Here is a 15,049-nt window from a genome sequence, read left to right as displayed (position 1 = left end):
AATCCCCCTTTCAAGAAGCCGCCGTACTTTGTAATTTGTTACTTACAAAAAGCGGTCTATAATTATGGCGATAAAAATCGCGTATCTGTAATCGCTTAAACGGCAATAAAGTGGCGATTACAATGAATTACAAAGAAATTACAACTAGTCACATATGAATGTGTAACTCGAGAGCCATTCACGTTACAATGTCGGTAACAGTTTGTAATTGTACACTATTGGGAGAGGTGTTAAACGTCACTATTATTTGAGTTGCCATGTTTTTTACGATCTCCATTATTAGGGTGAGGCAAGAGCATTGCTGTGTGCTGTAAATCGTCATAGCACAGCGGATATGACCTCTACCTTCGGTTCGGAGGACGTAGGTTCGAATCCGATCCGGGGCATGCAACTTTTACAATTATGTGTATTTCAAGAAATTAAATATTCGCTCGCTATTGAGCGCGAGTCACTTCTCAGAATGAGAAGGGTTAGGGATTGGCAGACATCACACATGTAGATAATTAAGAAAATTCTTAAGCATGCAGGTTTTCTCACGTTGTTTTTCCTTCACCGTTCGAGACACGTGATGTTTAATTTCTTAAAATGGATATTATTAAAAAGTTGAAGGTGCATACCCCGGACCGGATTCAAACCTACACACTCCGAATCCAAGGCAGAGGTCATATCCACTGGGCTATGGCGACTTTTAAGAGAACCTAACCGTTCCCTCTCCTATAAACAGTCAAGCCCTGTGGTGGGTAGACGCCCGTGTCGATTCGGTCTACTTCGGATAGTAATTCCAAATTGAATGAAACCATTTAGTTTTTCTCAAACCTTGCGGAACCCATAAAATTTTCCGAGATATATGTAGGCTATATGTTCCTCACCTTCCAATGAGTCTTGTTAAAATTGTTTCCCCGAACAAGTTTCAATTAAAAACAGTTTCAGAGATTAGCCCGGATAAACAGACAGACATACAAACATTTAAAACACTTGAGAATTACAGTTATTTTGACAGAAAACGTAGACAGTTTTTTATAGGGTAATTCCAGGATAGATGCCCCAGTGGGATAGATGACTTGATTTTTATTTCACTATGTTAGGAGCACTGTAGGAGTTAAATTTTACTGTAAGTAACGAGTCCTCCCCCTGCAAACCTTAGTGTCGGGAGGAATTTCGACCGGAGTGCATGCGCTTCGTCTGTGTGAGTAAAAATGTTCCGCGGTGAGACGACAAAAGGCGCCAGAATAAGATTCGTAAATACTTTCAACAGTGTATTTTTTCTCTCGCTTATAATGTCAATTTTTTTTCTATTTGTCTACTTGCATTGAAGATTAGCCTATGTAAACTGATATATTTTATAGTAATTGGAACTCAACTTTTGTTTTTATTGATAAGGGCATCTATCCCCTACAAAAAGTATAGTTGCCCCGTTTTTTATTAGGATAGATGCCCCTAAGGGCAACTATCCCCGACTGTTTATTATAAGTGTTGTGTGGTTGCAGGAGAGCTAAATGCCTCGTAAATATAAAAGGAAACTGGGTGTTGTCCATCGTACTGTAACCTAGACCGAAGACAGTATGCTAGCAGCGTTTGAAGAGATGAAAAAGGGAGAGAAAGGCGTAAATCAGATTTCTAGAATATAAGGAATATCATCTAAAATATTAAGACGAAGTCTTGCCATTAACAGCAATTCTTATTTTCAAAGTTAGCCTATGTGTACTGTTGTTTTAAATTTGAATTACTTATACTTTGTATTGTATTGCATCATATCATTGTAGTTACTGTCTGGCATAATTGTTACTGAAAAAAATATAATTATATAGTTGTTTGATTTCAGAACAAACCAATTACAATGTTCAAACTAAGTCGCCAATCTCCACTAAGGGCACCTATCCTCAGAAGTTATTTCATGATAAGTCATCTATCCGCCACAGTAGGCGTCTATCCCATTTTTTAGAGGTCCAAAAAATTACAATTTACACAAAATCTACACAGTCTATATCAGAACGATTCAGATAATATAGAACATTAAGAAATATATTTAATATCTCCCAAAGAACGCAATGCTCTAAGATTATAAAATTCGGAGTTATTTAGCATTTTCGAAAAGTGGGGCATCTATCCTGGACTTACCCTATATATTATTTATTTAATTTATAATTTTAATAACCTGAATTAAAAAGTTAAATGTATGCAACAAGAATTATAATTAAAATCACAAAAACAATTAGGCGGTCGCTTTGAAACCATTCATGCTGTATGACTGAGTAGAGCTTAAAGTACTTACTCCCCACTGCAGGTGAGGTTTTGCCGTGTAGCGACAAAATGAGCTTTGTCTAAACTAATATTATAAAGAGGAAAACTTTGTTTGTATGTTTGTTTGTTTGATTGTAATGAATAGGCTCAAAAACTACTCGACCGATTTTAAAAATTCTTTCACCATTCGATAGCTACAATATCCACAAGTAACATAGGCTAAATTTTGTTTTGGAAATAAATAGGGTAATATATTTGGGTTTTTCGGACACAAGGTGTGAAAAATCAACAAGAAAAGTATGGTAGGGGTAGGTAGGAGTAGAGTAGGGGTAGGGGTAGGCTAGTGGTAGTCTAGGGGTAGTCTAGGGGTAGGCTAGGGGTAGGGTAGGGGTAGGGAAGGGGTAGGGTAGGGGTGGGATAGGGGTAGTTGAAAGTTTACACCGAGTTTCACGCGGACGAAGTTGCGGGCGTCGGCTAGTGCCTAATAATTTACACGTTCATAATATTTGATGTATAAAATATAATAATATAAATATTACATTCATATGATATTGAGTATAAATGTTTGGATCGACTATAGCCCAAGTTACTGCAACTTAGTTGAACCAAGTCTACCATTAAAACCCTTTTTTATGAACATGTTAATATTGAATATTTATATGAATATGAATATTTATATGAATATGTTAATATTTGTTAATAAAATGAACTAAAAAGTCTAGTATATCATCTAGTATGAAAGTACTCGTTGAGACGAATCAAATGAGCTCAAACTCGATGGGTTTGCATCATTTAATTACCAAGTTCCTATGGCCACCTTCCAGCTCCTACCATCAGACACTGTTTACCATTTTCTAACAAAGTAGTCGTCAAGATCAACTAAACGAGCCCAAACTCGATGGGGTTGCATCGTTTAATTAAGTTCCAGTTCCACCATCAGATCAGTTCCTCGAGAGTTCGAGTCTCCTCTCAGAATGAGAGGGTTAGCCCAATAGCCGACCACGCTGGCCCAATGCGGATTGGCAGACTTTACACACGAAGAGAATTAAGAAAACTCTCTGCTATGCAGGTTTCCTCACGATGTTTTTCCTTGACTGTTTGAGTCACGTGATATTTGATTTCTTAAAATGCACATAACTGCAAATTGGAGGTGCATGCCCCGGACCGGATTCGAACCCACACCCTCCGGAATCGCAGGCAGAGGTCATGTCCACTGGGCTATCACGGCTTACTTAGCTTTATTTGACAATAAATATTTGTCAAGTAATGGTAATAATTAAAGTCGAAAACATAAAACTATAGCTGCGGACTTTTCAACGTACAAGGTCAAAAATGAAGCCCATAGACAAGATCAGTCAGGTAGAAACTAAAAGCAATTTTTCAATATAAAACTCAACTGTATTTTCATAGCAATTATTGTTTTCTAAAATGGAAAACTCTTGGAAATTAACATTTGAAGCATACAACAGGGGCTTGAATGGGAAATGAAATTAGAAGAAAAGGGAGGAAATGGAAAAATGCATTCCGATAAAGGAATGTTGAGGAAAAATTGCATTCATTATTTCCATGTTGTTTACTGCGTCTATATTTTTTTCTTATTACACGTCTTTGTATTTTCATTTTCACCTTTATCATCGATTAAGAATGGAAATGAAATAGCATAAAAGTTATTTAGACTAGTAACGGCTACACCTAGTTTTAGTCGATTAAAACTATAATACAGCCCTATTCGATGTGTACGAACTGTTTACAAACAAACAAATTAGAAATGAATTAATTAATTTTTCATATCAAATTATGTAGTGTTTGTTTATAAAATGTCATCCAAAATATATTAACTTTATCTAATTGTCTAATTGTTTTAAGTTTATTAATCGAATTTATTTTCATAAATCTGTGAACAAGTTAATTATAATTATTATTAGGTGTGAAATGACTAGCGATTTATATACTCATTTATAATTTGTTTGTTGTTAAACAGCACACATCGAGTATCATCATCATCATCATCATCATCATCACTTGTCGTTATGTGATCGCTCCGGCTAGAACTTGGCCCAAACAAACTCTGGTGTCTGATACTAGGTTTAGCCGGCTACAACTAGAAGAATTTATTGATGTTTCATAATAATGATCAAAATCATGTTATACTGTTACATGATATTTGTAACACTGTTTGAAGGCAAAAGTCAGCTTTAAGAGCTTTTACATTTTCATAATCACTCTGTTTTGATATAACAATATAACATTTTTTTAATTCACTTTTAAAAAAAGAAATAAAAGTTAAATTAAAACGATAGACATTATCGTCCGTCTCATCGCAAGCTTTCAACAAAAGTTTCGACGATTTGCCGACTCACGCGCATCTGCCCTACCCTTTCATAGGGCGGGGCGTTGCCATGACAACGGATGCCACGCCCTTTGTGCATAAAATTAAACGTAGAGCAAAGAGCAGCAAAGTAAAAATATCATTATGTCTATGTTTATGGTGTTTGTAACTGAATTTAAGAGGTTATGACGGTGTCGGTATCTACCTAAAATGACGTATTATTATTTAAAAATGTTAATATTGGTAAAAATGTGTATCCGAAATTGGTGGTATCTTCGCCGAAATATATAATAGCTTTTTTTTGTTTTTCGTACTGATTTTCATATACAAAAATACGGGAGGAAACTAAACTAGTGCTGCGCTAAAAGTACGTGATCATATAGATTGAAGCACACAATAGTGTAAACCACAATCCGTTCTAGCAAAACGTAGTAATAGCAAAAAATTATTAAATTGTGTACTTCGTACGAATCCTTTAATCCTTGTATTTTGCCGCACCCTCTCGCTCGTCGCTCATCGATATTATCTTAATCGATCACAATCGATTATCTTATATCTATGTCTATACACAATACTATTCCACTTTAAGATGATCCATTCTATATTTCACAAAAACGTTGCCGTCTCCTGACGTGACGCAAAGCTGCCGCCGATGTAAAGGGTTGGCGGCATCTGATTCAATTCAACGAATGGTTAAGTAGCGAAAACTGGGTATTGTCATGTATTTCAAACATTTTGGTGCAATTAGGAATGCGGTAAGGTATTTTAGATTTTTTTTTACAAAAAAAGTATAAAGTGGCGAACAAAATCGCGAGCGTGTGCTAGAAATTAATAAATATCATTGCGGTTCTGGGGTTTCCAGCAGGCTAATTCACGAACTTTGACGTATGTTAGTTGACTTAAACGAAACTAGCGAACGCCTGCGACTTCGTCCGTTTTTTATCATTCTTAATCCCGTCCTATCGCAAAATCTTTTCTTAGCGGATTTTACTAACTACAAACTACCTCCCTGCCAAATTTTATCTTTTTACTGCAAGCGGTTTTCGAGATTTCGTGATGAATGAGCTTTCGCATTTAAATATTAAGATTGAGATTCTATGTATCAAATGTCATCCGGTGCCTGACAACCCTTCGTGGATATCATACAGTAGGTACATGTCATTTCAATAGATTGTTATTAAAGACCAAATTAGTGAATAGGCCAGCAGATGGACTTAATAAATAATAATGTTTGTGCCACGGCGGCTATCAACTGGTAACGAGGAGATTTCAACAAAAAGTGTAATCCGGCTCAAAATCCCTAAAAACAGTGAGCTTTATTTCCACTTTTCATTCAAATATGGATAACGTGAGAGCAAAATGGTTCAGTATGCAAATTAATATAGGTATCTACCTACTAAGCTCTAAACGTGGCGTTTGGGTGAATACAAGAGGCCTATGTCCATCAGTGGACGTCCGTCGGCTGAGAATGGACGAATGGATGACGAATGGTGTCTTGATAGGAATTAGCTCCATAATTTTAATTTTTAATCTATTTATATAACAATCGATCCTTTTTAATCCCCAAAACCGGAATATTCGAGTGTACAAGGTTTAAGATCTTTATTAAAAATCTTAAGTACGCCAAATGTATTAAATAATATAGAAAAGCTTTTATATGCTTTAAAATATAATATAACGTGTGCTATCAGTAGGTTACGTATAGCCAACGTTTTATGTTTGTAATAAACCGTTGAAGAATAGCCTCATGAGAAAATTCTAGTTGTAGCATCAACTTATTTTTATTTAGTAGATAGCTCGCTTGGTCGAGATTTCGTCCGCGTGAAATTTTATTTTCTACTAATTTTCTACAATAAAAGTAGTATATTATTTTATCGGAGTCAAACTTATAGCCATAAGACCGCCAGCATGCATTTCAAGATTCAAAAAAATCCTTTATTTAAAGTAGGCTCACTTTACAAGCAATTATGTAACGTGAAAATCAACAGTTGCTCATTTTCAAAAATATCATTCAATATTACAATTTACAATTAATAACAACATTAGAATATCTTATAATTTACTTCCTGTGTGAAGGTGGAAGCTGATCCAATGGCCTCCAAGCATCTTTATCATTAAAGAACTCATCAATGGTGTATAGTAACCTCTACTAAGTAAATGTTTTTAACACATTGCTTAAAGTTATGCATTGGCACTGTCCATTACAGTCTTGGGATCTTGTTTTCATCGGCCTACCTAGTGGGTCTAAGTACGTAGGAGCCTAACCTGGCTATGTAGTGCATCGTTAAATAAAATAGGCTGACAATGATAATTATTTTGACATTACTCAAGAGATTTACAGAACCCTAAAAATATCTGAAATAGGCTTTATACGCACTCAGTGCGTGTTGACACTGGGTTTGGGTGGGATTAAGGGCGCGTTCATCCCGGACCAGTTGCCCGGGTGAGGGGGGAAAGGGGGATCAGGCTGAAATCCCGTTGTTTGTCCAAACTGATTGACAATCATTCTGTGTTCATTTATATTTGAGAGGTTCTGTTGGCTCGTGTAGTGTTTCTTTATACATTTTTTTTAATTTTTTTGTAGGAGTATGGCATATAATTAGAATATGAAGGTATAATGTAGGAGTATGTAGGTATGTAAGAGTCAAATCTCTTTACATTTTAGAAAGAGTATGTAAGGAAAAAGCCGTGATAGCCCAGTGGAAATGACCTCTGCCTCCGATTTCGTAGGGTGTGGATCCAAAAACGGTCAAGGAAAAATATCGTACCATAAAATTTTAAAAAAGCCTTATTCCTTATGTATTTTGGTGCACCATTGAAATAATGAGTCACTACATCGTTTTTTGTTTATGTGATCATCTAACATAGTTTCTACGAATTGAATACGCTATTTTACATCCAATGACAGTGATTTTTGTTTTAACAATCATCTAACATGAATATTTCAACGAAATTACGTAAATACCAGTTTAATGTTAAAATAACGTTACTACTTGATATTACCACTACTATACTGATATAACGTAATGAGGATAATTATGTAATTTCGTTGTAAAAACAAAGTTAGATGATTGCAAAAATGAAAATAGGATGAAAAACAATGTAGTGACTGATTATTTTAATGGTACACTGACATACATAATAACCCTGCTGGATTGACATACTCTATGAGATATTACGTAAATAGCAATAATTTCCCAACTCCTGACTGAGATTTTAATGAAAATTATTTCACAGTTTGCCCTAGGACTCAGGATCCGAAGCCACACAGGCTTACGCTTACTGGATCAACGTGGCTGTTAAAAAAAATCAGTAAAAAGCCAATTTTAAAATAATCTTTTTTAAATATCAAATTATAATCCGCTAAAGCTCTTTCCTCTAGACTAGAGCAATAAAAACTATACAACACCTATACAAAATAAAAAAAAGCACTTTCAAATATCGAAGTGAACGACCGACGCCAATAAGTCTGCGACGCCTTCCATTCATACATTTTACGTTCATTCAGTAATTTTTTGTTGCCTCTGTTAAGTTCTATTGTTGGTATGTAAGAGCTCTGTTTGTGGTCAATCGATTTTGATGGGACTTTGGTAATTTATTACGCTAGCAGGTAGATTGCTCATTGTGTAGAAAGTGCTCGATCTTTTTGACATTAAAATGACCTTTGGTGTATTGTGTGTTGTATACTACAAATCCGTTTTCATTCATAGTATTCTTCAAATTTGGAAATAAGTTAAAATTGCTTACGCCCACTTTTCTGTAATTTAATGTTGTAAAGAGTACAAAATTAAGAACCCATTTCATTGAATTAAGAATCTCTTTTAGGCATAGAAATCAGTCGTCCATTAAGCACTTTCACTGTAAGCTTTTTAAAACAAATAAGTTGGTTCAGTAGCTAAACGTGAATTTGGGGTCATGTTTTTTATCTATCTTCCAAAACACGGAGCTCCTTAGTTCGGCTGGACCATTTTTTAATTCAAATTTTGGACCGATTTAAGTTTTTTTGTTGTTGTTGTAAACGGTAGGTATGGGTAGCAAATAATGACACATTCAACTAAATGAAAAGCTTCTGTGTAGAGTGGTAAATACGATTATTATTAGTAATTTAATAATTAACTTTTATTATTAATTTTGAAATTTTGTGTGGTAAACTCTGTGTGTATGTGGCATCGTAGCTTCTAAACTAATGAACCGATTATGATGCGGTATTTTTTATTTGAAAGCTGACGTATTCAAAATGGTTCAGTGATGATTTGATAAGCCAAACCGATTATATCTGCGTTTTTCTATTATTATGAAATGTAATTTTTCAGCTTAATTCAACGTCGGGGGGGTTTAAATTTTTCATTATTTTTGTAGTTATTTGTACATAGTATGATAATGAATACTAAATTATCCATTAGTATCATGAAGGCTTAATTCAATTTATTCAATACTAGCAGAACCTATCGGTTTTATCCTCGTAGTTCCTATTCCCGTCGGAATACGGGGATACAATATAACCTAATGTTACTCACTGATAATGTAGCTTTCTATTGGTGAAAGAATTTTTCAAATCGGTTCAGAAGTTTTGAGTTCATTCGTTACATACAGAATTACAAATCTTTCCCCTTATTGGTGTTGATAGCAACAAATCGATAGATATTGGCAATGTAATTCATTAGTTGCACACATACCGGCGAGTGTGTTCGACCTCTCACTGCGCTAATGTGATAAATGGCTCGCTCTCAATCCCACGTTTTATATCTCGGTTCATAGATTAATAATACCACAGATGAAATTTATTTATTTATTTATTTATATCGGGTTTCATAGATTAATAATACCAGATACGAAATTTATTTTAATAAAAATCAATTGCGGAGTGTATGAAATACTCGATCGATTTTGATGAAAATGTTTGCGTAGTTTACATTTATGATCAAGTTTTAGTGTTTTAGTTCTTTTTTATTTTTGAGAAGATCTGTGTGTGTTATTTAATTGTGATTTTTAATATTATAAAGGCGAAAGTTTGTGTGTAAGTGTGTAAGTATGTTTGTTCCTCTTTTACGCTGCGGCTACTGAAGCGATTTGGCTGAAATTTGGTATGGAAATAGATTTTGCTTTAGATTAACACAAAGGCTACTTTTCATCCCGGAAAAATCTATGGTTCCCGCGGGATTTGTGAAAAACTGAATTTCACGAGGACGAAGTCGCGGGCGTCTACTAATACTACAAATATCCCAAATAAAATATTGTTACATAACTATCTTCAACTAAATTTAGACTATGGACCAATCTAAAACACAGCTCCTAGCGGAAATAGTAATTGAATAGCTTGGTTCATGACGTCATATCGCTCTAGATTAGGTTCATTGCCCGTCAGTTCCTAAAAAATCATGATATTTGTAAAATAGATCTAATTGCGGAACGAAAACCTAAATAATATGAAGAATTCTAATTAAGTGTTGTTCTGAAAGAACACCGTCTGAAAACCATAAACCTTTATGATATTTTTACATGGCTTGAATTAACATCACGGGGTAAGCACCGCCTTCAAACTGAGCAGCAGGTACTGCTTTTCAGTTTAGTGGGTATGTTTTTTGAAGTCTGTAGATTTTTTTTATTTTTTTTTCCATTATTTCTTTGAACTTAGAGAATCTTTGCGGACAATGGATGGTATGCGCTGACCCTTACGCCAGGAGAAGGAGCTCAAAGTCTTCAGAACAAATATGTCGTTAAATTAACTGGAATTGTAGAGAAAATTCTATTAAGCGTCGGATTGTCTTTTGCTGTACTCACTCGGGCAGCTAATTGCTTGTTTGACGGTAAGCTCGAATCTCTTTCACGCTCCTATATTTTTAAATTTATGTTCTTTAGTTTATTCAGTTGGACTTGAACCAATCTAAATTCATTCTTTATCACTACCAACTTCCCAACTACTAAGAAGCCTAATTTGCATTGAAATTTCTTGTATAAAAGACAAGATATTTAATAGTCCAACCTAGGAGTCAAACCTAGGACCTCGGGCTCAGTCATCGTGGTACCTAAGCAATGGTCATCATCACCATTATCAACCCATATTCAACTTACTTCTAAGCACGAGTCTCCTCTCAGAATGAAACAGGTTAGGCCAACCAGTCCACGACGCTGGCCCAATGCTTATTGACAGTCTTTACACACGTAGAGAATTGAGAAAAAAAAAGAAAGAAAAAGAACCTTAACCGTTTGAGACACGTGATAATTAATTCAACTGAAAAGTTGGAGGTGCATGCCCCGGACCGGATTCGAAGCTATGCCCTCCGGAATCGGAGGCAGAGGTCATATCCACTGGGCTATCACGGCTCGCAAGAAACTACACATAATTTAAACATCTTCTTAAAATACTCTATCTAATGATAAAAACCGCATAAAAATCCGTTGTGTATAGTATAAAAGCTTAACGGCCTCCGTGGCGCAGTGGTCCTGGGTTTGATCCCCGGCTGGGCCGATTGAGGTTTTCTTAATTGGTCCATGTCTGGCTGATGAGAGGCTTCGGCCGTGGCTAGTTACCACCCTATCGGCAAAGACGTACCGCTAAACGATAGGATGTTGTGTAGATACCGAAAGGGGTGTGGAATTTCATCCTCCTCCTTACAAGTTAGCCTGCTTCCATCTTAGATTGCATCATCACACACTATCAGGTGAGATTGCAGTCAAGGGCTAACTTGTAAAGCATAAAAAATATCCAAATGTATAGATGGTTAGAAGCAATTTAATACATGTAATTTATATTTGTATTTAAATTCACAACATAACAGAAACAACGTCTCTAAAAATCTCACAAAATCGAGCCTTTTAATTAAATGTTCAGTGTTATTTCAGCTGAAACAACCCTCCTTCCTCTCTTTGTTATAACTTACTTGATTGAAACTTAACAATGACTTACGGAATGCGATTGTTGACTTCTTTATCTTGATTTTTAACGGAGTTTCCTATTTTATTAAATTGCTAAGTAAATTGAATAGACACAGGCGGTACTTTAGGGAAGTTGTATATGGTTAGTAATTTTACAATAAACTTGGCTTTTGCCAAGAGCTTGTAAACTAAGGCACACTAGTTAAATACTAAGGTATAAAAAAGCGTCATTTTTATATACAATTCCAAACAAATTAAAGTCATCAGGTATCAACTGTTTTTTTATTGAGAAAGAATACAATAAGGAACTTAAGCTAACTTATCCTAATAACTAAACAAATCATGCCCACGTGGAATGGTGGCGAGAATGGCTGCATTTCCGCGCTGGACAGCCAGGCTGATACCTTGCGCGAAAAATGAGCCAGCCCTTCTGTCACCAGTCGGGGCAACTAGCCGCGGTGAAATGATTCGGTAAAATTTTTTGGCACTGCGACTCCATGGCCCAAGGATCTCCATGGCAAAAGGTACAAATATGTAACCCTCTGTCAGAGAGGTATACTTGAAATTAGGTATCCACTATTCAACATTCTCTCCGACATACGGAGGGAATGCAATGAATGAATTAGTGAGTGCCAAAAGCCCGACACTTTAGTCCATTAGCTTTAATAGCATGCAGTTACTACCAGAGAGTAGTTTTAACGTAATTTTTACTCAACACTTAAATTATTTTAAAATTAACCCATAAGCATAACCTACTATATGGCGTGAGAGCCTGCGATGACAAGATTTCCGTCATCTAAGGAGTTTGGAGCATATAGTTGCTTTCAGAGGTATTATCATCATCATCATATCAGCCGATGGACGTCCACTGCAGGACATAGGCCTTTTGTAGACACTTCCAAACATCACGATACTGAGCCGCTTTCATCCAGCTAATCCCTGCGACTCGCTTGATGTCGTCAATCCACCTGGTGGGCCGTCGACCAACACTGCGCTTTCTAGTGCAGTTGCCATTCCAACACCTTGGGACTCCAACTCCTGAAAAAGTTGAGAGGTGTAGGGTTAATAAACATAAATGAAATGAAATGAAAATATACTTTATTGTACACCACAAAGAAACATACGATACAGAAAAATAATGGAAAAAAAAGAAAATGCACAATAGGCGGCCTTATCGCTAAAAAGCGATCTCTTCCATGCAACCTAACGAAGAAACTAATAATAAAAATTATATAGATATAGTCGTGTACAGAAGTAATATATAACATACACTTAGTCGTCCAAATATAAAGGGGATAGTTGGAAGCTATGGATGGTTTTAACTATTAATTAAATTGAATTGACAAATTTAGTTGATTATGTAGTTAGTTATTTAGTGTTGAAGAGATGTTTTGTTATGACAAAGTTGCGAACGTTCGGTGTGACACTTGATCACGTTTAAGCTCTGACGCGTGCCACAGCGTAGGTACTCGTATATAGGCCGTTGAGTCAAATTACAATCCGAAACTTTAAAAATACTATAAGTATACAAAGTCTGATGTTTGTTTAAACTTCGAAGTTGAAAACATAACTCGGTATTTAATTTTATAAAGTAACTAGTAGACACCGCACGGTTTAGCTCGCGTGGTACCCGTTCCCGCAGGAATACGAGGATAAAATATAGCCTATAGCCTTCCTCGATAGATGGACTATCTAACACTGAAAGAATTTTTCAAATCAGACCAGTAGTTCCTGACATTAAGTTCAATCAAATAAACAAACAAACAAACATACTTTTCAGCTTTATAATATTAGTATAGATTATAGTATTAGTATAGATTTGCACACCAAAACAAGAGAAATAAAAACACATTAAAAAGAGATCAGCATACAAAAGGCTGTCTTATCGCTAAGTAGCGATTTCTTCCAGACAACCTTCGGTTTAGGAAAACTGAGGGACATTAGCAGGTGGTGTAAAACAAAAATAAACATAGTATGAGTAATATAGTGATACTACGGGAACGGGAACCACGCGGGTTATACCGCACGTCAGCTAGTACAGTATATGATGTTAAATCTATCTGAAAAAAGAATAACCTGTGTGTGAAGAGAATTATACACTTATTCGTGAGAGAAATCAGTATCTACTGTAATTACTATTTGGTTTGTGTTCAGAGGTTACAGAGTGACTGTTCACTGGAGCTGTGACGTAATAACGTTCTGCGGGTAGCCGCACAATTTGGCGGCGCCGCAGAACATTGTGACGAGTTGATTAGTAGCGCCCTCTTGTGGCAGCTGCGTGGGCATACTTGACAAGTTCCTTATAGAAACAGATTTTACTCTACGGGAGTTCATTTATGATTAACAGCCTATTTTAACACTACAAGCCCTTGGCATTGGAGAGAGGTTTGGGGGCTTAAATTCAACCCACGCTGGTCCAATACGAGCTTACTCAGTACTGTTAAATGTTTAACTCTATTATTATCACTATCCAATGTTAATGACTGTCGATGGAACTGACGGAACGTGCTCTCCGAGGTATATTTGTGTAGCAAAAATCTTCCCAACTCCGGAATACAAGTTTTTTTTTTACATAAAAAAGCTCAATATATGATATACCGACCCAGGAATAAACGTCATGTAGGTAAGTGGCCCAATGTATGCGTGTATGATGTTTGACAGTCTCCGTGGAGTAACAGTGTACGCGGTCGGTTTACAAGATGGAGGTCCTGGGTTCGATCCCCGGTTGGGCCGATTGAGGTTTTCGAGAGGCTTTGACAGTGGCTAGTAACCACCCTATCGGCAAAGACGTACCGCCAAGGGACATAGCGTTCCGGTACGATGTCGTGTAGAAACCGGAATTTCATCCAGCAAGTTAGCCCGTTTCTATCTAAGATTGTATCATCACTTACCACGAGGTGAGATTGTAGTCAAGGGCTAATTTGTAGAGAATAAAAAAAAAGTACTCGTAGGTAAATTTATCGAGGGAAATCACTATAAAATTCAAATACATGAGTACGTAAGCTTATTTTAAAAACATCTATGACCAGTTCATTATGCAGAACTGCTGTAAGAAGCTTGTCTGGAATAACTCATACTTACATTTTATCCCGACACTTCCGAATGTAGGTGATCGAAACCGCGGCATACAGCTACAATTTGTTACAAAGTTTACAATTTTGAAATTAGTGACTTCTCTGACACAGTAATGCATCTTACTAGTATTATAAACGCGAAAGTTTGTATGGATGTTTGTTACTCTTTATAGGCGCAACTACTAAATCGATTTGGCTGAAATTTGGAATGGAAATAGATTTTACTCTGGATTAACACATAAGCATTCTGGAAAAATCCATGGTTCCCGAGACATTTGTGAAAAACTAAACTTCATAACAGAGATTATTTAAAAAAACAGCTGCATGGGTCGTTGACTTGAATTTGCCTTGCGTAGAGTCACTATTTCACAGAACTGACTATGGAAAAATCCTTGGTTGGTATACCTATTTAATTTAAATAGACGATAATTTAAAATTGTTAATCAATTTATTATAACGTTAAAAATTGAAAGATCTTGACCTGTATGTTTGCTTCAATACAGAGAATTCCAAACATGCCAAAAATCGC

General features: G+C 36.0%; 1 protein-coding gene across 1 annotated transcript in view; it reads right to left on the bottom strand.

The window, feature by feature from the left end:
- Positions 1 to 13,732, bottom strand: part of LOC112044183 (homeobox protein Hox-C4a-like) — a 51,716-nt gene extending 37,984 nt beyond the window's left edge. Inside the window, exon 1 of the mRNA XM_024079936.2 lies at positions 13,643 to 13,732. Coding sequence (XP_023935704.2) covers positions 13,643 to 13,732 — 90 coding nt within the window. The remainder of the gene's footprint in view (positions 1 to 13,642) is intronic.
- Between the last annotated feature and the right edge of the window lie 1,317 nt (positions 13,733 to 15,049).

The sequence above is a fragment of the Bicyclus anynana genome, chromosome 13, assembly GCF_947172395.1.
Source record: "Bicyclus anynana chromosome 13, ilBicAnyn1.1, whole genome shotgun sequence".
NCBI classification, from domain to species: domain Eukaryota; kingdom Metazoa; phylum Arthropoda; class Insecta; order Lepidoptera; family Nymphalidae; genus Bicyclus; species Bicyclus anynana.
Note: the sequence above shows the minus strand (reverse complement) of the source record. Positions and strands in the feature narration are given on the sequence as shown.